The sequence below is a fragment of the Nomia melanderi genome, chromosome 2 (genome assembly GCF_051020985.1).
Source record: "Nomia melanderi isolate GNS246 chromosome 2, iyNomMela1, whole genome shotgun sequence".
In the NCBI taxonomy this organism is placed as follows: Eukaryota; Metazoa; Arthropoda; class Insecta; order Hymenoptera; family Halictidae; genus Nomia; species Nomia melanderi.
This window is the reverse complement of record NC_135000.1, coordinates 4,117,161-4,141,432: the sequence shown is the minus strand read 5'-3', so window position 1 is coordinate 4,141,432 and position 24,272 is coordinate 4,117,161. Positions and strand designations below refer to the sequence as shown.

Sequence of the window (24,272 nt, the reverse complement as noted above, 5' to 3'; positions counted from 1 at the left end):
TTATACATTTTTATTGAATTACATTATACTTAATTTTAAAATAAATATTTCATTTTTAAGGAAATATATTCAAACACATGGACACTAACTCCACCTGTTTCAGGTATTTAGCTCTCTGCAATGGCCAGCTTATCAACAGTTGCCTCTTCTTTATCGAGAATGCGTTATCAGCACAGTCCATGGAAGCTCATTGCAAAATTGTGCATTAAAACACTGAACTGGCGATGAACTCTGACGGTCAAGGTTTTGGATTACTAAACGAGCATTAATCATGTGTTGTTACAACAGGCCACAGCACACAGATCGAGTTTGTGTTTACTTTGTCCATCTGTGAACCAGAAGTCAAAGGTGCGAGGCTACAGCGAATGATTCTTGCCGCAAACAACCGGAAAAATGTAAACAGGATGGGCGGTAAGAATTATTTGCCAACGGTGTTCACTGCGATTTCTTGTTTACCACTGTGCCCAGTATCAATTATAAGACTGTAAATTATTGTTATAACGTGAAACGATATTTCCAGTGACATTATTAACCGAGATATTGTTGTATTTGTATTTTAAAAATAACGTGTGAAGTTTATCTTCGCGTTCTCACGAAATAAATTGTTATTCGCTGTGGTTTTATTTAACTACACTGAAGAAAGACTTTTTTTTTCATTTCATCATGAATTATTGAATTGACATTATAGGTACTGAATTATTTATTGTATTTCTGTAGTTTTACGTTTAACAGGTCAGAAGAGTTACTTTCTTCCCCTCATGAAATAAATTATATATATTGCCGTTTTGTTTCATTATATTTGCAAGAAGACTTTACCCAATTTGATCACATATTATCGAATTAAAATGATAAGTACAGAATTACTTGTATTTTTGTGGCTTAACTTTTAAAAGCTACGCGGAGAACATTATTTCCTTCTTTTCACGGAATAAATTATATTTCATTGGAAAGCAAATTGTTTTTCATAGAAGCGATACGGTTCATTTCCAAGGAGGTTCACATTGAACCAAGCCTTTGAAATCGAGGGGAATTCGAATGTCCGCCATCAATTCCCGAGAAACGAGTTTATTTGTTCGATCGCGTCAAAAATGTAAATAATGGCTCGTCTTTAAAGGACTCCGAATAAATTACAACCGATTACGTGAAACTTGTTATTTCAGCTTCACGGGGAAAGAAAAAAGGTTTGCGAATACATTACGGCAAACCTAGGAAGACATCTTGATAAAAGAAACGACTCTTTTCTTTGAAAATACAAAAAAAAGGACGGTTCTGAAACGAATCTTTCGCTGTGTCGCGCGAATTGACGCGCAATTGCTTGAAAATTATGATGAATCGATGATTTATCGCCGGAAAAATCCGCTCAGGTGCCGATCGGAACGATATACTGTTGAGGGCAGGCGCGGGGAGCAAACTTTGGACGCAAATGAATCAAAATACCGATAACCGAGCACCGTCGCACGGTGCGGCCGAAAGCCCGTTTTCTGGACAAACGTCAATACCATAAATCGTTAACTGTGAAATTAGTTTGTAAAATCTCACGTTTTTCACGCAATGAAATCAGAAAATGAAGTATGTACTCGCCAAACACAGGACAAATTGCATTTACGGTATATTTTCATGAAAAACCAAAGCAAACCGAAGAAGAATTACATGTTCATCTGAATAAATAAAGAATACATAGTTGAAAGAAGTATCATTCAACCTTTAAAGTGACGTGTATACTAGTCAAACCAAGTTAACTGGTTAAAAAGTATGAGTGTATAGAGTTAAACATACGATAGTTATATTTTCCTCACATTATAGAGATAGTGTGAAGTTTTTTAAATGACAATGCATATTTCACGTTTCGATTCTAATGTTATATAAATAGAGAAACGGAATTTATTTACATTACATAATAATTTATTAGAAAAGGAAAAAATGTTGATGCCTACTCTATATATAAGCTTACTCCAAAGGTGAACGATTGATAATAGAAAAATAAAATTTAATTCACATTTAAGGAAAATAAACAGCACTTCGATTTGTCAAATTCAGTTTAAACTTTTCGTCACGATTCTGACACGATATTGCAGGTCAAGGAATTAACAATGAATACAAGGTAAAAATATAAATATGTTGATCGTGGCAAACAGTGATTATTGTTCATTTCTTTTTTAAATAAAAATCAGTTTGCATGGCAGGGGCTATTTAGCAACAGATTAGTAAGCATTAGTAATTACTTTAATCGTACAACCAATTCCAAGTTCAACAGAAAATAGCAAGTGGCAATAACGCGAATCAGAACCGAGTACGCTAAACTCACACACTCACACGTTCGGAGCAACAACCAAGTAAGTTTATGCGAAATATGCAATACACCAATGACAGCAAAATTTCAAAAAGTTAATGCATCTGCTCGGTAGTTTTAGTGTTAAGCGAGCATTATTGTACCGTCGGTTGCTGGGAACCTGGCACTCGTGACGTCATAGGGGCGGAGACAGCCGCTCCGAGAAATCCAATTGCAAGTCCGGAAACGGTTCTTCGCACTCTTCGTCACGTGACCCGATTGGTGGGCGTAAGCGCCTCAGCCAATCAGGCGTGCACCTTTTTAATCTGACCACTCAGACGTGAGTGTCAGGTTCGCTGCAACGGACGATACGCGGAGTTGTCGATGAACTATAAAGATACCGATTCGACTACACAGACGACCTCTCATTCTATCGACAATTCCCACCTATTAAACAGTAATCAATGAACAATTATATTTAATAACTGAACGATTAAATAAGTATTTAATAATATTTGACGTTGATGAGACGTTAAGCCACAAAAAGAAGATTGGTGACCTTCAATTTCCGTTATCGACACGAGACCGATTTCAATAATTGTTTTCAATTGGAAGGGGATAAAATATTCGTTGACGCAAAACGGCAGTGGAATTATGAATAGATTAAAGAAGAAGAAATCGTGACAACAATTATTACATAATTATGTGTTATAAAACTGTTTGCTGGCATTAATGGTTTTAAAAATGATTACATAATTATATGTCAGAAAACTGTTTGCAGGCATTGGTGATTTTAAACTAAGTAGGTGTTACGTACAGATTGAAGCGATTATCCCTCGAATGTTGCAATTAAGTTGACAAATGTACTTGTTCTTTCGTTTTTATCGGGATGATATCTTTCTTCTTTATCTTCCCATCGTTTTTTTATAAATTCCAGTATAATATAAACCGATCACTATGCAGAGAAGAGAATTTTCAAGGCGAGCAGATAAAGTATGAAAAATATAATCGACAATAAATGGTTTCTCAAGTATTGATAATTCGATATTATTATTTATGACACCGTTGTCAGGGTTATTATCTCAGAATGAAATAAGTATATACAAAGTATAATAATGTTTCACTTAGTTTGAAGTTTATCTTTGAATAAATTGTACGTTTAATGTAATTGGCTGTCTGTATCGACAATAAATTGTTACCAAGTGAGAATATATAAACTCACTCAATTCTGTTTTCACGTGACAAACACGTTGTCCGTAAAGAAAATGTAGAGTAATGGTACCGAATATGGAACATATGATTTGAAAAGCTTGCCAAAACGGGAGATACGCATTTTTTCAATGAAACTTGCGTCGAAACACGAAGAAATTAATGAATTCATACATTAGTCAACAATAACAAGGCAAAAATTTAAACGCCTCCGAATCACGATAAAAGATGTAAATAAAGTCAAAAACAGCGACCTGAAAAAATGGCACCTAATATGCAACACGTAAGTAATTTGCAGACGAAACTCATTTTTATTATGAAAAATGAATATTTATGGAATTAAAAAGGATAAATAAAAGAATTTTCAATCTTGTTGAACTTACATTATGTTAATTTTCTTTCCTTCTTTTATATGAATAACGGTAGTACGTCTAAGAGAAGATAAGAGAAACGTGTTATGGAACTTTTTTCAACGGATTTATCAAAGTAGATGTCTGCTCTACAGCATGCTGAAGTCAGATTTTCTCCGAGACGCTTAGTTTTTCCGATAAATTGAGAAATATCGATAAAAACCGGTACGCTTCAGGGGCAGTTTTGCCTTTCAGCATTGTTTAAACATGTTTAAATATTTAGAATATTAAAATTTACATCACTGTGTTCAGGAAGGTCGACAGAATAATAGTCCGCAAGAAAAGTTCGAAAAGTTTTCATAATTAAGACACAACAAATGTTCAAAATTGAAAAATTGAGTTTTTGAGAGATTGCATAATTCGAATTCATCATAAGAAATACTATTAATATCACCCATTAAATCTTCTCTAACAAAAAGAAAGTTGAATTTGTAGGCCAGTGTAATCAACAATGAAACTGTTCAATTCTTTTAGAATTACTGCAAAGGTATATAAATGCACATACTTCTTTCAGAAATTATTAAAGAAACTGATTTGGTAGTACCTAAACAGAAATATAAATCGATTGGAATCTTAATAAATTCACGCTTATAGTTTTTATAAAGGAATTTTACGAAGACGGTTTAAATGCTTGGTAGTTCTCATGTTAAGAGGTTGTAAGAAGAACAAAGAGCTAACGACAACAGAAGTACAAACATTTATGAGTAAGGAACATCCGACATCTGCTGTTACACGACCTAACAATAATCTAAGTTCGCGAAAACACCTTTGAATTTCTTTCATTCGATACTTTTGTGCAGCTGGGGCCATTTGTCCGGTGCCGCGGCGCGCCGGCGTGTTTTCATCATGGCGGCGTTTGAAGTCGGATTAACTTCGCATTGTCAGACAGTGTCTATCTCGTCCAGCCCATTATCCCGCTGATTGACGTATCTAATTGCATCAATTGCGTAATAAATGGAAATTAGGCTGCTGTGAAATGGTCAATGCCGGTCTGGGGTCAAGCGTCTGCGTGAACGACGACGTCACGGAAACGCACGAGTCACGGGTGGGCACTCCTGTTTTCTCTTATGACTCTCTGTCAGTTTAACGGCGAAATATGTGTTTTTTATTGACGCTAAAACTACCAGAGAGATCAAAATGACTTTTTCCTAATGGCTTCTGTTTGCAATTATTAACTCTTTGCACTCGTGTGTCATACTGGAGATGATAAATTATTATATAACGTTGGAAATTGTTTGAACCACACTTTAGAAAATTATAAAAATTAAGTCTTATAATAACAATAAATAAAATAAATATAAAACGTTGAATTCTACCGCTGAAAATTACTTCCATTCATTTCCCTAAAAGTAGACACAAGTTTACACCCAACAACATTGAAGTAACAATTTTCAATTATAGATAGATGAAACTTTGATATAATCACTTTTAACCAACGGGAAATCTGAAAAATGTGAGACAAGTGTTTGTATAGTGTCATTTTTGTAATTGTCACCGTGAAATCAAATAAAAAATTAGACAAATGTCTAACGTATAGATTGTTACAATTGAAATTGTTACTTTAAACATATATTTACGACACAGAAGATACACAGAAAAAATTCAACTTCGTTTTTTCGATCATTCAGAATGTTTTCTCGATAATTATCAGTCGCATATTAAAATGCTGACTTCATTATCCTTCGATACCTTTTTGTAACTGCAGACACCGACGATCAAACGACGCATTACCGATCGTACATGTAATTAGACCCAAAGCTCTAATGCAGAACTCCATCTTTTTTTGTTACGTTACATAAATCGCATGGAGACAGTAACGAGACTCGAATATATTTGCCCAAGGTTGACTCAGCTTACGCAGCCGCCATGTTTGCTTTTTCGAGGGCCTTTGCTCGAATCCGTTCTGCTATGAAAGGATCGTTATGATAATCGCTAACGCTCGACAAAGAAAAACACTTACTCCTCAATTTACACGGAAGATCGGGGATTTACACGGAACAAGGTAAATCGAAATCGTGGATTTTTGTATGTGAAATCGTGTAAACCAAAACCAAACCGAAACGTGCATAATTCAGGTAGTTACACATTTAATTAAATTCATTGATTTCGACGTAGAATAAATGTAAAAAACCATGGGAAACATGAAGATATCAGTTCATTTGTGAAATGAGAGATATATAAAATTATAATAAAGACATTACGATAATTATGTAAAGCTATAACTACATAATTCCTTTTACAGAAACGAGAACTATAAAATCCAGAAAAAACGAAACGAAAAGTTCATCCAAGAAACCATACAATTTTAAGTACATTATAGGAATGCTACTGCACTAACCAGTAAATATGTCGTTTCATTCCGATTAGAAAAGGCAAAACGGCACACAGCTTTTTGCTAAAAATTTATTTACTGCTCTAATCTACATGAATGGTTTTTGTGCACATACAAAAATGGAATTCCCTTTTCAGATTTAAAGCCAGCGTTACCGATCGAATGAAATAAAAAATTTACTATAAAAATGTGTGCGTGGCGAAAAGGTTTACTTTTAATATTTTTTTTTTCTAAATCTGTTATTTTGAAAACCGTGTAAATAAAACACCATGTAAATCGGGGAATAGGTGCATTAATAAACGGTGCCGCTGATTTTTTCGAAAATATTTATCCTCGTCTGAGAATTAAAAAAATTTAAAGCGTTGTTTCTCGGAAACAATTATTGGCAATATTGTTCCAACGAGAAGCTAACAATATTTACCAAAGTTGTATCGTTTACCTTTCATTTCACGTTTTAAATCATTTATGCCTGACGCACAAAAACTCTTCGAGTTTTGTTTCCTGACCCAACGTTTACATTATAATAAATAAATAGTAATGAACATATTATTTTTGTGACATAATCGATCGAAGGTCATAAGAACACCACGGATTTTATTCATTTTCGACAAATATCACTGTGAGCAAAATAGAAAACCTTAAGAAATTCTTCGAATTGCCACAGGAAACGTGCATTTCGCAGAAAAATCAACAAATGCCGACATCGAAATGATCTTCGTCAAAGAATTTCGCTTGCAAACTTTGCTCCTAGATTCTACAAAGTTTAAAAACACTAAAAAAGTTAATAGGGTGAAGGCACTTAATATGGAGCACAATATTTCGGAAAATAAATAGCTTGATGTGTTAGTTAACATGTGAAACACTTTATTAGTAATAGAAAACAATGATATTAATAGTTGAACATTAATTAGAAATTTGTTATTGAATGCGAAGCATTATTGTGTTTGTTAGTACGTTGAATTTTCTGAAAGACGAGTTGAATAATCAAATTTCTTAATATAGATAGGCCAAAAGATTCTATTTTTTCGTGTCTTATCATTGAACATGCGTGTTTTTCACTATTCAAAAGCAATTTGCTGTAAATTTATCTTCTTCTTAAAATACTTATTATTTTTCCATCGGAATACAATACCTAATATGGAGCACGTTCCATATTGGGTGCATATTCTTTGTTAACGTTACATATTATTATGCTATATGTTTATTTTATGGTGGTAATTACAAAAATGATAATAATAGAAAAAATGTCGAATGCAATGTATTCACGAAGAATGTAATGGTCCCGATGTGTTATTCGCATGCAGGAAACAAATTCACATAATACAAATTCAAAAAAGTGGAAAATTCGTTTAATTATTCTTCTTGATTCCATAAATATGAATTTCTCGCGATAAAAATAAGTTTTGTTTACAAATGACCTAGGTGTTCCATTTTTTCAGATTGCTGTTTTCGTCTTCATTTAAATTTTTTATTACGATTTGAAAGCATTTTAATTTTTGCATTGTTATCGGTCAGTGTACGAATGTTTATTCATTTCTTCGCTTTTTTATGCAGGTTTCATTGAAAAAAAATACATATCTTTCGTTTTGCGAACCTTTCCAAATCAGGTGCTCCACATTCGGTGCCATTATCCTATCTAATGGTCACTAGAAACGGGTATCCAAAAAATAATTAAAAATACTTGTCGAGGTGAAACACGTTTCTAAATATTCTTAAGAAGCGCGATAAATCTTTTTGAACTGACCCTATTACACAACAGAGCGAAAAGAAAAGAATTCGACGAGAACCGCGAAGAATAAAATGTCCAAGCTTCTCATATCTCGTGTCTCTCGCGCGTGAATCGTAAATATTCATGAACATGGCACACGCAATTGATACGTTATAATATAAACATGACGTCGGAACTTGTCAAAGATTAGTTTCGAGCGAAAAATAACCGAAGGGGCCGTTCAAGAGTCGATAATGGCCGAAAAATGGACGAAAAGTTGCTTTTTACGGCCCCGAATACCAAATAATTTAGCCGTTTCTTTTTAAATGCTGAGAGTCAATTTTTTATAAGGGTTTGCGTTTGAATCAACTTAAAAATATTAGCAAACGTTAATCGATTCTAGTAACATTTAATAAACCATGAACTTGTCAAATTTTATTATGAAATAATAATGAACAGAATCGTTGAGGAAAATAAACGATTTCTTAGCTACAAATGATCTTATTCCACTTTCAAAGAAAACATTTTCGCGATTACATTTACAGTTAAACTTCTTTTGATTAATTTATGAAGATATCCTACATCATTTATTGTATGATTATAAATATAAAAGGAGGATATCTATATCTCACTCAATTTAATTCATTTTCTCCAAAAATGGACCTACACCGTTAAAAAAAATGGCTCAATTAATACCATTCAGTAGCGCGATAAATACTCATGTTAGAGGCGTCGAAAGTATGTCAACGCTGTCGGTGATCCCTCTTATTACCTTAAATTAAGCCTGAAGAATCAATTATGGCTGGTTGACTCACCTTTTCGTAGAGTCAGAGTTGCGATTGATCGCCATTTTGTCGCTCCTCTGAAACTGAGGTGAAAGAAGGTTAAAAGACGCTCCAGGAACAATGTCAAATGCATAATATTTATACGAGCGTTATACACATTGTTACATAATTATTACACGATGACCGATTAATTCGTAATCTAATCGAATTATGATTCATAGCATAATCTTCCTCCTCCAAACTAAGTACATTTGTAGCTTTCACGTCATTCCTGAATTAAAATTTTCGAGAACTGCTATCTTATCTTTATCTTTCACCGCTTCTATGATTTTTCAAACTGTTTTCCTGTTTGCGGCTCTCGGGAACATTTGTCATATTCTTAACCAGTTAACTGCGTCTGACGAGTACACGCATCGTCTTAAAGTTTGAAATGATACTCTGTAATTCTTTCAACGATGAATTCTTTATTTTTTCAGATGAACATGTAATTTTTCTTTGGTTTGCTTTGGTTTTTCATTAAAATATACCCTAGGTGCATTCGTCCTGCGTTTGACGAGTATACAGTCAGTTTCTGATTTTATTGCGCGCAAAAAGAGAGATTTCTGAAACTAAATTCCACAGTTAATAGGTTGAATATCTTCTCTGGAGGTTTCGCCATTAAAATGTGAAGAATAAAAATTTGCAAAAAATTCTTAGAATATATATTCCGTGTAAAATATCTTCAAAAATGTATTCCTGTCGTCAGAATGTGTCAATAAATGGAAAAAAAAGTGAGTTGACCTTCGGCGTTTGTTTTCTGCACAATCGCGATAACCAATGTGTTGAATGAACAATTTTGCTGGTTCCTAAACCTTCTGAGAGCACTTGTAGTTCTCTGATTTCTAGATTTTATAGAGATTGCTTCAATCTCTAGATAAAACCTTGAATAACTCTCCAATATTCCTTATCTTTGTGTTTCTTAGAAGAGAAAGTTTTTGTTGATGTTCCTCGATGTTTTGAAAGTTGATTTCTAATCTTGAAGAACTCATCCTTGAGCTTTTCAAGTTACTTGCTTTTCAAACATTCAAGAACTCCTTTTAATTACATCCAAGAAATTTGAAATAAAATTCCGCGGATTGTTTAATTTTAATCTCGACTGTATGAGACTTATGTCACTAAAGCAACAGCAGAAGGTGTAATGAAGCATTTTACAACTCTCTTGAGGTCACTTAACACTACAATCCTTTTTTCGTAAATAAAAAATAAGGATAGATGTCCTTGTCACTGTACGTATCTATAGAACCATTTGCAGTGATGTAATGACTAATAAATATTGCATACGTGTTTAAATTACTGAAAACTCAATGTAAAAACTTAGAGTTACTGTGATCAGTTACTAATGCTCTCATCTGCATTTGTATTATTCACTTTATTCCATTGATAACAGCTGCTTTCAATTATTTAGTATCATTGAATCTTTAGCACACGTAAACACACCTCACTATTTTTCTATTAACCCTTTGCACTCGAGAGGAGCCTTTCAGTTGCTATTCAACTTGACCCAGCAAAATTATAAAATATAAAATTCAATATTAAATTTTATATGATGTATCAACACATGGAACTTGGAAATAAAATAGTTATACCCCTTAATTTGTGCAAGGTACATCTTTATATTAATTGCAAAAAGAGTCATTGATACTTCATCAAAAAATAATGAATATTTGTTGAAAAAGATATACTCGATTGTAAAGGGTTAACATTATTTTGTTGTTTATGTAGTTTCATCTAAAGTAAATTTAAGTTTCAGAAAAAGGGTTGAAATGTTAAAGATCAGACATATTGGGTTATTCCATAAATAATGAGGTTTCGTATGTGTCGTATTAAAAACAGTTTTATTTCTCTTTATTTTTAAATATAGAAGAAATATAAAAAAAACAGCCTGGGATGATACGTAGCATTTAAAATTGCGTCTTTTCAGTGAGACACAGTTGAATAACATTCAAATAGTGAAAATTCGTTCACACAGGCCATGAAGTAGATGCGTGACACACGAAAACCATATCTGCTGTTTCCACGGAATGGTAGATAACCTTCACACTTAAAGGTTCCTTTGATTACCAGGGCCTCACAGAAATTAGAAATTTTCCATTTCTTCAAACAGCCTACATTGGGCCATCCTACTAGACAAAAACAATAGTCAACTTATCAGGGACATGTATGTCTGTGTGTCCAGCATGTGAAAATATGTTGGGTGCACCACAACAAGCTCACAGATAAAAACAATCAAAGTCTCTCATTAGGTACTAACGAAGATCAAATGTCTCTGAAATATTACCAGGAAATTCCATATATCTCTGATTAATCTAGACAGAGAAGAAGTAATAAGACTCTCAGTAGCTACAACTTGAGAATAATTTTAATCTAAAGAAAATTGGACTCTGAATGTGAGCTAATCTGAGTAAACAATCAGATTCTGGATTAAAATATTAGAATATTAATATAAATCCAATTGTAATAGCATAATACAATTAGAAATCCAAAGTGTGAAAATAATAATTTATAGTCTAGCAATTATATTTAATATTTCATAAATGAAAACATTTAAAGGTGAAGAAAGATTAGAATCTGAATGAGATAAAAAATTCTTGCGAACTTTAATATTGCAATTTTATGAATTAAAGAATCAAAACAAAAGGGAGATTGGAATCTCAATAAGATCAAAGATCAATCGAACTCTCCGATCGAAAAATACAGAAATTTCTGAAAAGAAATCCTAGTCCTAGACATAAGGAAACATTGGAAATCGTTCGTTCCTTCATTCACGAGTGAACAAAGTATAAAGAACCTCTGGACGAAGAGATGCTGAGTGGGAGGACCAACAGAAATAACTCAATGACCACATTAGATCTGATGCATGCGTTCTAAGACCAGCAGAAGAAACAGAGCCGTGGATGCTTGGAATCGTTTGGCTCGCATTTGATTTGACTTGAATGTGGTAATTTGACGCAAGGTCACGGTTTCGAGTCAACGACAGGAAATATCAATTGATAACGCGTAACTAGGCCAGGAAAATTTCTTGGAAATAAAAATATCAGCTATCCTACTACTAACTAGTTTGAAACTGGAGAATAAGTTTAAAGTGATAGTTTAAAGTTGTAGATTCAGTTTGAAGTAATAGTTTAAAGTTGTAAATTAAGTTTGAAATAATAGTTCAAAGATGTAAATTAAGTTTAAAGTTGTAGATTAAGTTTACAATAATAACTTAATGCTACAGATATTTTTACAGTTCACACAAAAATATTATTAAATTCTGTTCTTACAGATTTCTTACTTATATTTTAAACAAATTTATCAATGCAAGAAAACCATAAAAACATATCGAATATTTAACAAATTATCAACAAAATCGTCGATACACTCATTGATAAGAAAAACGATTAATTACGTTATACTATTAAAAATGAATGATCTAAATAAATAAATAAATAGATGGTTAAATTATATAATATAAATTTAATAAAGATAAATATATTAAATATTAAAATTAAGTTATATTAAATGAATTATATAACTTAATAAATAAATGACGTGTTATTAAGTGTTATAAACGTAAATCGTTTCTTCTTTCTGTGGGTATATCTCGTCCATAATTAGTGAAGAAAATTCGCGGAAAGGAGGAAATGCTCGTTTACGTTCGCATAACACAGTTCGCATGACTAGTGCAGAATTTCACGACAATTTGTGGCCCGCGTGAGCCTTCTTCCTTTTTTTCCCTGGATAGAATGTCGAGTAAAATGATCGAGTTTCCTAGATCGTGTACAGATTGATCCTAGGAGTTCGTATTATTAATGGCTCATGATTATCCATCATTACACATCAAAGTCGGTCGCAATTCAAAGTACAACAGGATCATGCAATTATTAATACTTCGACGAGCTACTTAAGCATTTTATAAACAACTCATTTCATGTGTAAAAATGACAAACATACGTCCAACGTGTATTCATTCTACAATTCTACAGTACTAATAAATTGTTTCGTTGAGGAAAAGGTTGAAAATTTGTATTAGATTAATATAATATATTGTTAGTAATGTATATAATAATATACAATAAATAATTATATTAATATTATTGGTAAATATATTGATATTATAAATACAATAAATAAATATTAATGTATTTATATATAATTCATAATAATATATTACTTTTTATGGATAACATTTCAAGGATTCCGAGAATAAAACTTCTTGCAGTGTGCGGTGATCGTTCTATTTTTAAATTCAAGTTTTACAGGCCATCAAAATAAATGTCTCAACGAAGTGTTGAATTTAAAATGCAAAGTGATTTTTTACTGAAGTGGAACACGCTATTAAAAGCGAATTATAATAAAACGAGCGGAATACACGCGTCGCGCGTATTGTCCTTTTCGTGACATAGTTCCTACGACAATGGCCTTTCCCGCGTTAATTACCCACTAACTTGATCTCCCGCGCCTGACCATTTCTTTTCATCTTTATTCTATTCACCTCAATGGCACTAAATCGTTTCAATAATCATATTAAGCCTCTAATAAACCATTAAAAAAGAAACTTGAAATAATCATAAAATGCAGTACGGTGATCGTCTTCGTAATTTCAAGGTCAGAAGTCGATTATATGAAAATTAACACGAGTAATTGAAGTTTATGTGAAGTTTCCTGCGAGCCTGAAATTATTTACGATTTCACAGAGTCGAATTTACGTGTTAAATTATTTCTACAGGCAAAAGGGGATAACTGATTTTTAAATTAATGATAATTAATTGCAACTATCGGTGACCGTGAACGACGCCATTTTTATTGCGCTCCTCCTGTTTATGAGATAATCAATGATTTACATTTTGAATATTATTCAAATATATATATATTTTTTATTCAATATAAATAATATTGTAATATATATTTTATTCGCAATACAAATCATTGAGTATATCATAAACAGGGGGAGTGCAATAAAAATGGCGTCGTTCACGGTCACCGATAATATTCATGTAATTAATATGTAAGCATGATTAAAATTTAAATTTAAATAGTTACGAGATTTGCAATCAGCAAATATACAAATTATTTTCTGAGATACCTAATCGGTATACAAAAACTTGAAAAAGAAGGATAACCGCGGAATGCGCGCGCAGCCTGTTACGAAAGGACGTTCGCAACTTTTCAAACTCAAAAAAAGATGATTACCTTCATCCTCGTGCGTGCCATTGACGAAACGACGCGTTCCCTCTCGCTTTCGCCTGTCGAATACATTTTTAATTCTCTGTTTGTTTTGCACAACGATAATTTAGACGACTAATAAACGAAAAAATTGCCGGAACACGAACTCGACCCGACGACTTGAGACTATTCCCTCCGACTAACTACCGAATTCAAAACCCTACTACTCGAATCGTTCAGGTACGAAATGCACCGTAAAAAAATTTATTCTCCCATTACAGTCCAGGAAATCGTGAAAAATATTCATATCACGAACAGCAACGAATTATCCAATAAATTATAATCGGACTTTTTGTCATCGAAAAATTCTTTGCGAAAATTACTCACACGTTTGACGTCTTCTGGTCGCGCCTTATTTACGATTCGCGGGAGTAACGCGTTCGGAACATTGTTGCGCGTGGAGTGCTCGAAAGAAAAAAGAAAATACGCTTTCATTCTTCAATGTTCACGCGTGCAATTTGTGTTCGTTTCACTAAATATAATACCGTTAAAATGTGAAGATAAATCGCGGCGCCCGTTGGATTTCATGAACCAGCATCGAAACGTTTCCAATGTTACACCGGTTCGTCGACTACTAACCGCGTACGCGCCCCCCTGCGTGTTCTCTATTCGCGCGCGCGATCGCGGCGCGTCCGAAAGAAAAATTAAAATAAAAATGACGAACCAGGAACGATTCAGTGATTTCGCTCGCCACGTGAAAGGTACGAGAAGGGAGCGGGACAGGGTCGCATGACATTAATGGCACCTGACGATTGGCCGCTAGACGGAGGCTCGACCAGACCGTTTAAAAATAAATTAGCACTGCGCGTAGTGTCGCGCGAGTTAAATTGAAACCGGCCAGTGCACTCGGGGAATTTACGCCGGGCATTCGGTCGCTCGCGCGCCGTCCGAATCGTGTGTGCGTTTTCTCGTCGCCGGCGGTACCGCGCGTGTGGTGGTCACTTGCTTGAGGAATGACGCGCGATCAAGAACACGTGTGAGTGATCGGTGTGTTTTACGGCTGTCGTTCGTCGTCAGATCAATTCCCAGTGTTATCTACGCGTGAATGTGCGCGACGGAAGGTTGAACATAACCTCAAAAAGCGCGCCGTAACCGCGTCCAGTCCGCGAGCACGTTTCACGGTGCACCGGGTTCGTCGTTGTGCTCCGAGCGTCGCGAGTGCTGCGGGGACTATCACTGGTTAAGACTACTTTTCAAATCGGAGTTCCTGAAACGCGTACTCTGCGGGATGATGCAGCGAGAAGCGTGACGATGCTCATTTAACGGTGTCCCGTGTCAACCTGAGGAGGATCATCGGCTACTGACGTATCTCGTGGTACCAAGATGTAAAGCGGGACCAGGGCTGGCCGAGGAATGATATAATTAGTGCGCGCATACGTAAGTTGCAACAAATATATCTATTTCATTGCGAGCGCGCTCCCGACCCGTGTACCGTCTCCGTTGGATCGGATTGTCGTATCATCGTTCCTTTTATTGCCGTTGTTGCGTCATTAATTTACGCGAAGGAAACACAGTTATTACGTCGCAGCGTTACGCACGACGCATCGTTGACCCTTTCACGATCTAGAGAAAATACGAGATGAATGATGTGTCAATTGCGTAACGTCACTGATAACTGCGGGAAAAACACGTGGACGTTTTCTTCTCTTTTGTGTAACCTCCCCTTGTCCCTGTCTAGCGGAATCATTGTTACACGCGACCAATGTTTTGCATATGTATTCGGAGCAGTGTGTGTGTTCTGGTTTATTGAATACAATTAGAGGCATCTTTGATTGGTGTTCTTGTTATGACTGATTCGTACAGTTCACTCCCTAGCAGAGCGCTTCCCTTGGTTCGGCATTCAGAGGTTTGTGGGTTGTTCGTAGGTCGATTGCGAGCAATATGTGTATCTACATGCTGTGAGACACAATGATGAGACAACCTTGAGGTGAAATGTTCCGTAGTTTGCCGGATAGGGTGGCTGGGCTATATTACGCCCATGGCCTGTTCTGCTCTTCTCATCCTATTGCTGTTATTTCATTAGCAATCTCGATAATGTTATTATGTTGGTTAGTAATGTGTTACTTAAATTGTATATCGACTGAACGAAATTGATTGTAAACGGAGGATTGTTCTGTGCTTAGCTACCCTTTGGTCAATTTGCCTATGCCTGGCAATGCGCCAAGGACTATAATCAATCATACATTTGTACCTGAAAACAATACAGAGGGCTCAGTGTTCTATGTGCAACAAGTGGTATTAAGAGTTGGAGTTATTCCATGGACAGAGGAATTGACGCTGATGGATGCATTTCGAGGTCCACTTTATGAAGTTTTTAATCTGTTAGAGATTATACAAAATTATCAACATCCAGAAACGTAAGTTTCATGCGTAGAATTAAGTACAATGTTTACTGACTTTTTTTTAATTTTTTTTTGTTCACATAACTTATAGATTAAAAACACTTGGCCAAGTATGTTTACACATTGAAGCTGTTAAAAAAAGAAATGGTAAAAAACCAGAGGTTTTACCAGAATATAACTGTCTTGTTCTCTCACCCGCAAATTTGTGGCAACGAAGTATAGAATTGTACGCACAAGATACAAATCTAATAAATACAATATATTCATATCAGGTATGGACATTTAGGTGGTAGTGCATTAAGTGTATTTATGTTTAAGTATACTTTAAGTATAAAGGATTAGTACATTTATGTATTCGTATATTGTAGAATTTACAAAAGGGTAAAATTAGTTTAGCTGAAATAATGTTTGGAATGAATCTTAAAGAAACTGGCATAAAACGGTATCCAATCCGTCTTAGACAAAGAATATTGCAGTATGCAGTAACTATTTACTTAAAGGATTATGATCCTGAGTGAGTAATGAATTAAAACTAGCAAGTTATTTAATATTTTTTTTTACAGGGACTTAAATTTGCTATTATCAATTTTCAGATTTATTAAAGGATTACACCATAGATTGAAGGGTTATTATCACCTTCATCAAACAGAAGTTGATAATAGCACATACATACCCACAGACGAAACGTTACACATTTTTTACCCTGGAGAATTTAATTACAGTGACTTTTTTCCGTTAATGATGACTTTTAATGCGCTTTTCTTTTATGTTTATTTTTCTGTGAGGAAGATAGAATTAATAAAGTCAAAGATTGGGATAGCATTTAGCGCAACTGTTACAGTGATAGGTTCACTGTGTATGACTGTGGGTGTATGCTTTTTTTTTGGCTTAACGTTAAGTTTAAGTGGAAAAGAAGTGTTTCCATATTTGGTGATTATCGTAGGGCTGGAAAATGTTTTGGTATTAACTAAAAGTGTAGTGAGTACTCCAACACATTTGGATGTGAAAATACGAGTTGCTCAGGCCTTGTCCAAAGAGGGTTGGTCTATTACTAAAAATTTACTAACAGAAGTGACAATCTTGACAATTGGCTTGTTCACTTTTGTACCAGCCATTCAAGAGTTTTGCATATTTGCCATTGTTGGCTTGGTTAACGATTTTTTTCTGCAAATGGTATTTTTCTCAACAATTCTTGCAATTGACATTAAACGCACAGAGCTATCTAGTGAAACATCCAAGTTCCATATGCCGCATATTCCTAATACGCGTAAACAACAATTTACAACAACAATCACAAGTAGAAAACCGAACATTTTTCGATCGAAGTCACACCCGAGACTAAATGGTTTATCTAACGGTCCAACGAATGTGATAGCTCCAAACACACAGAACACTCATACATTGGGCAAAATTCCAAAGCGTTTACGCATAGTACACTTCTGGGCACGGACGAGAATATTTCAACGTGCCTTTATGGTGTGGATGATAGTATGGATCAGCATGATTGTCTACAATTCTGGTATTGTTGAGCATGTTATACATTTGAGTGAAACATTGAAACCAGAATCCGAGATTGATGGATATACTATAGACAGACCTCAGTCATTAAGTAATTATATCCAATTAAATACAATGAAACCATTATCATTGCCCTCTTCTACTATTGCCCCAGATCATTTAAATAGACAGGTATTACAATAAACATATATTCATGTATATCAATAGATATTTAGGAAAATATTGGCAATCTTAATTTATTAAATTTTATTGTACAATAGGATGATCTAACTAATAATATTACTGAAGAATTAAATAAATTAAAACCTGTGGACTTTCCACCTTGGAATCGTTTATCACTTTATCATTGGTCTTCAGTTCTCTCTATGTACAATATTTCTGCTGCTGGTGGACGAATAACTATATTGCCAACAGTAAAATTATCTCATGCTATAAGTCCACAATTAGTCAAACAAATTAGCAATCCAAATGATGTGCAACATTTTCAATGGCAGAGTCTTGCTACTGCTGCTCTAGACCCATTAGATTTCTCAGGTGTGTATATCTATCAAAATCTTATTGATTCAACTTGTGTATTGGAAAATTACATATGTCCTGCAATTATCATAGATATAGAACTACCAAGCAGATCTGAGGGTAGAGGTTTTAATGCGGATGCACCATTTATTCCTTCAAGCCCTATGGAAATATTTTTGGCTGCAGTACTTTGTCTCATCAGCGTCATCGTTGTTGCATACACGATGGTCGTACTTTATAGATGCATCTGTTCAAGAAATTATGCTGAATGGAGAGCTAGTTGGCATCAACCAGAAAAAGCTCATGACTCAGCAACACAACTAGTTCTAGAGGCATTGCCTTTGGTCCTTGAAGGACACTCACAAGAAGTAGAGTGCATTGCTACAGATAATAACACTATTGCTAGTACATGTTTAGCTGGACACATCCGTGTCTGGGATGCGACGTCCGGTGAACAACTTGCTCATATAGACAGGAAACAGTTTTTCAGCAGTCCAAAAAAAAACTTAAGTCAAACGGCAACAGATGTGGATGAATTAATGTCTGATTATGAAAGCGGTTCACCTCCTTCAAGGGGAGAAATGGAGGGCACTAATTCATTTGGCCTATACTCGGCAGTCAACTACAGAAAATCATCTCCTGGATTATATAATACGCAAAGAGGACAGAGTAATAATATTAATAAGAGACATTCAATGGGAAACACGTTAGAGTATGAGTATCAGGTGAATGAAATGAATATTGAAAAAAGGAAGCATTTACGCAGAAGTTTAGACAATGCTTATGATATTCCTGACCTGAAGTCAGCAATTAATATCAAATTCTCTTCTATGAAACCCGCTTCAACTCAACAAAATTATGAACATGGGTTTGATTTTGGTGATCAATATAAATATCTTGTTGAAAAACACAATAAATCTATAGATGAATTACAAAAAACTGGGAGCACAGAACAATTATGTATGCCTACTGGAAAACTAAATACATCTGCCTTAGTGGGCAGTACATCTTCACTAAATACACATAAAACCATACAATATTCACAAGTATCCCCTATATGGTGCATGGATTATCAAGAGAACCTAATTGTAGTGGGATGTGCTAATGGAAGTTTAGAATTTTGGGAAGGTACTACAGGTAGATTCAAGGTGAGTAACAATTCATAATGAATCTCGATGTTTAAGGAAAATCGAAAACAATGAATGAAACATTTCAGTGTTTGTTTGATGATGGATCAGGAGTTGGGCTGTCCGCAGTTAAATTTATCGGTAGTCGAGTAGTAGCGGCCAAATTAAGTGGCTCCGTTGACTTTTTACAACTAGAGAGTTATAGTGAGGGTCAACAAATTGATTGGGGTTTCACCTCGTACAGAAGAAGTAAGTTTGTTTATAATTGTTGTGTGTTAGTTTTTTGGTCTGCCCTTCTTTGTACTACTATCTTTTTATAGCTCATGTTAGAACAGGAAGTGCTGGCTCACCTATGGATATAAATAACATCATGCAATCCGAAGAAGACCTTCGTTGCATAAAAATTAGTTCTCATAGAGCACACCAGCAAGCAATAACTGTGCTTGACAGTGAGGGTGGTCGTGTTTTGACAGGTAGTCAGGATCACACTCTCAAAGTATATAGGTGTGTATCCTTATTTTCTCTTCAGTTATTTAGTGGCAGTTGACTTCATTTCGTTTTATGCTTCAGGCTAGAGGATCAATTGCCATTGTATACTCTTCATGGGCACTGTGGACCCATATCTTGTCTATTTATCGATAGAATGAGTCCAATGACATCTGGTAGTGGATCTCAAGATGGATTACTATGTGTTTGGGATCTCTTAACTGGTACGTGTATTGTTAAATCAAGAAAATGTAGTAGCTACATAAGTGACAGGCTGCATAAATTAAAAAAAATACCAGTGCAATCCAAGTGACATAATCAAATTTCACTGCAATACTCAATTTGTTGAACAAACGAATTAATCTGTTCCTTCTTTTTTTTCTGTTTACAGGAACGTGCATGTACAGTATACAAGCCCATGATGGTGCAGTGGCAGCTATTACATGTTCAGTGTCATATGTGATAAGCATTGGAACTGATGAAAGATTGTGTGTGTGGGAAAGGTTTCAGGGACACTTACTACATGCTCTTCCAGCACACAGATCAGCGTACAGTTTGCAGTTAGTCATGTTAACGCATCATCTACTCATCACTAGTAATCAGGTATGCCATTTTTCATTTTCTTATAAAACTTGAAATTTGATAGCAATGATATATACTGCATATACCTCCTAACAATAATTTGTATACTTTCAAATTTATTTCTTAAAAGCTGTTATTTTATTCTTAGTCTGTATAAATGTTGCCCTTGTTTTTTGAGGACTCAGAACTTTTATTTAGACGTTCCTGGCAGGTGTAGATACTGAATAAAAAATATTAGGCTCCTTTATGCATAGAGGTTAGAATAAGGATTTGATAAAGGAATTAATAAATATGTGTGACTTGTAAAATTTCAGGGGTCACTAGTAGTTTGGGATGTAAGGACGGGAGAACCTGTGCGGGAAGTGAGGCTGGGTCACAAGGATAGTTGTATTTTCGTAAAACAAATGTTAGCGTTAAGGGATAGCGTAGTTTGCGATTTCGGACGACAGTTGCGGATAATCAGGTTCCCATTGGTCTCTGACAAGCTAGACTAAGATCTGTATATGCACGTTGTACATAGCTGTTTTGTTCTCTTCTATTCTATTCTTCTGTTTTTTTTCTTATTTAATTTTCATACTTGAGCGAGGTCTCGCGCCTCGCCTGGGAATAGAAATTTTTACACGACGTACATTTTATATTTTAAGTGATTGTACACAATTTTAATATGAATGTTTTACATAAACGACTATGTCACGGTCGCGCCTTAATATTTATACTCCATTCAGACAGTAAGTAAGTGAAATACGCTTGTCTTTGACAATGAGAAACGTATACAAGTTTTTAATCGGTTTGCGGGAGAGATTGTTCATATAAATCAGGATGCAGGATGCGGGAACGCACTGTAAAAAGAAAAAAAAACAATGGTAAACACAAAGGATAGTAACACAAGATCCAGAAAAATATTTTTAGGTAGTTCAACTCGGGTATCTCTGTTCATTGTCTTAGAAGTATGGCTGTGCTACGTTTCGAAGCATCCAATTATCGTTTCGCAGTGCGATTTAGGAGCAATTAATTTTCTATGCGACTGGTTTCGAGGCGAATCGATGTGCTTGGGTCAATTTTACGATAAGTAGAAGCTGCATTTGTTGAACCGGTGCTGTTCCATAACACGGGGGTGCTGGATTTTCACTTCTGTGTTGTAAAACCGAGTACGATAACGAAGTTAATTAACTGTGACGTGTATAAAGACGGTTTCCCGAAATCTCAATGAACAGAGAGCGCACGTGGTGTACCGGTTTATCGAGGATAAGGTAGGAAGATTGAGGGCCGCGTCCAACATACCAAGTATTTGACCTTGAAAGTTTTAAGATGAATGTTACGAAGTTTTACATTTATTGTATAGTAAAATGTCTTTGTGTATGTGTAACTTCGTTACATGTATAACGGTCTAAGAGTGCCTTTATGCAGTTTCCGTTTAGTGCAACTAAATGGGGAAGTATTGTAGCAAAGGACAATGAGACATTAAAGGAAGGGATCTCAGTCTCCTTATACGTAGGGAGTTCTATGTAACATAGGAGGAGACTCAAATTGATAGTACGCTGAATGTTAATTCATTTAGAACATTTGATCTTCAGGTATAGATGACAGAGTTAATTCAGTCTCGCCAGCAAAACTTGTTTGTACTGTTAAGTTTAACACCTACATTCAAAACTTCACCATTTTTCACCTCCTGTACTAAACGCTTAGTCTTGTTTAGCTTTAGCGGTCTATTTTTGTAAGGAGAATCGTTGCTCCAAGCCGAGCGAACTTTGGGTCCTATTTTATATGTATAATTATAGTAGAAGACTTACGAGTGTGTATAAAATACATATTTGCTTCACAACATATGATAGTTTCAACGGAGAGTAATTACATTTTGTGACACATTGAAGGATGAGTGAGTCGAAGTGTGTGCAGAGTCCATATGAGCAGCTAGTAGAGTCATTGTTGAAGAGTGTTTAATATTATGTGAAGGATTCCTAATAATTAACTGGGGTGTGTGTTCGAATGGAATTTATTAAGGTGTAAAGAGTGTTTAATCGATTCAACATTGATTACCTTGAAGATCAACGTATTATTTAATTGCATTCAAACTTTACGCTTCCAGTGATGTGATATGTGTGTATAGTAGTACGTTAAACACCTTCTAATGGAACAATGGGTTTCGTGGGGATTCATCGAAGAATGGGAAAAGTAAAATTATTGTAAATAACGTTATTTTCGTAACATGGGTCCAAAGAGTCTAAACATTTTTACACAAATATTTCCAGTTAATTTTAGGACATTCCTTCTGCGATAGAAATTTAATATGAGTGTTGCGAAATGAACTTTACAACATAGTGATCTTATACGCCTTTAGACTGAATTGTAAGACGATTTGTATCGACGAGTCTCTTTTATTTTCTGATACCCTGTTCGAAGTAACTAGTGCTCGTGATCACGATCATGATCTATTAATATATAGAAATATATATATATATGTATACACACACACATACACTTACACACACACACACATATATATATATACATATATTTTTCTTAACCAAAGTTGCAAATCATATCAGGTCGTGACACGCTCGCGCAAGTAGAAATTAATTGACAAAAGAAGTACGCATAAAAAAAATGGGAAAAAATAAGTGCTTCTGATGGCACAGCTGGTTGGCTAACAATCATTTAGGAGTCCGTGTGATTTTTATATTTATTTAATTAATTTACCAAGTGCAAATCTGTCGTACACCAGATATATCATCCTTAATAAATTCTCACATTTATTAAATTTTGATTTTATTTCTATTTTTGTGTTAACATTACGCATTTCTCTCCTCACATTTTTTCCTTGTAATGTATAAGTGAAATAAAAGAAAGAAAAATGAATTAACAAAAAAAGGGCAATAAATAGAAGTTATATTAATATTTAAATAGAGTTACTTCGGAGATACTCTATCCAATAATCTTTCTTAACTTAAATATTAAATTATTTGAAATGTTAAAGACTCCAATATTATATCAATAAAAAGGGATTATATTTTAATACTGAGACGAGATGGTGGTCTACATTAATGGAACTTTCCTGTAGACGAGGATTAGATTGTTATTAATCTGGTACGAGATAGAAAGTTAGCAGATCAATGAACAACGTTAGCAGGTGTAGTACAATTCCGTGATTAAACGGCGTGCGTAATGTCTCATGCAAATTTTAATCTCCTGTAAGACAGTAAAGTGGAGTGCGTGATCTCCAGATAATCACGTACATGACGGCATGTGCGTTTATCATCAGTACCATATTTTCTAATTAATGTTGTCCATATTGGAATCTCTAGTACATTTAGAATGATTATTTTATTAATAGAGAGTAACATAAAAATGTTAATTGAATATATAATATTTAATATACAATAATGAAATAATAAATAAATCATTAATATGCACTTATAAGTGTAGCAAGTGTTAATAGAAAATATTTATTTGTTACAACTGGTAGAAAAAATCCTAATGAATTTCAGGGGGTGAAAAGATCGAATATTTTGTCATGTTGCTTTACTATTTTAATGTCTACTTTTACTTTAATCATTAAACCCCTTATCTGGTCTGCATTACACGATGTTCGCATGGATTATTATTATAGAAATTTCCTATTCTTACAAAATCGTTATCTGATTAAATTTTTGTACTACTAGGATTTTGATATTAAGAACTAATCCCGTGTTGCATGCTTAGAAATAAATTGTGAAATATGATCAATTGACATAGCACACTTGAAAG

At 34.6% G+C, this 24,272-nt stretch overlaps 1 protein-coding gene and 1 long non-coding RNA gene across 2 annotated transcripts; both read left to right on the top strand.

Moving 5' to 3' along the window:
• The first annotated feature begins 261 nt into the window (after positions 1-261).
• LOC143176894 (uncharacterized) lies at positions 262-5,176 on the top strand. Its single transcript, XR_013001394.1, has 5 exons — positions 262-411; positions 1,161-3,761; positions 3,905-4,053; positions 4,403-4,592; positions 4,689-5,176. It is a non-coding gene; the product is annotated as an uncharacterized LOC143176894 (long non-coding RNA).
• A 9,128-nt stretch (positions 5,177-14,304) lies between these two features.
• SCAP (SREBP cleavage activating protein) lies at positions 14,305-23,303 on the top strand. The gene is made up of 13 exons (XM_031974041.2): positions 14,305-15,334; positions 15,823-16,005; positions 16,081-16,314; positions 16,391-16,571; positions 16,668-16,813; positions 16,893-17,988; positions 18,078-18,351; positions 18,427-19,481; positions 19,550-19,709; positions 19,781-19,964; positions 20,031-20,170; positions 20,338-20,549; positions 20,843-23,303. Exons 2-13 carry the CDS (start codon positions 15,890-15,892, stop codon positions 21,020-21,022), a joined length of 3,978 nt encoding a protein of 1,325 aa, XP_031829901.1. The 5' UTR covers positions 14,305-15,334; positions 15,823-15,889; the 3' UTR covers positions 21,023-23,303.
• The last annotated feature ends 969 nt before the right edge of the window (positions 23,304-24,272 follow it).

Bases quoted from the DNA above. Each gene is read 5' to 3' on its own strand.
- SCAP (XM_031974041.2), top strand. From the start codon at position 15,890: ATGTTCCGTAGTTTGCCGGATAGGGTGGCTGGGCTATATTACGCCCAT. The intron at 16,572-16,667 runs GTATGGACATTT...CGTATATTGTAG, and splicing joins ATACAATATATTCATATCAG to AATTTACAAAAGGGTAAAAT. The intron at 16,814-16,892 runs GTGAGTAATGAA...ATCAATTTTCAG, and splicing joins TTAAAGGATTATGATCCTGA to ATTTATTAAAGGATTACACC.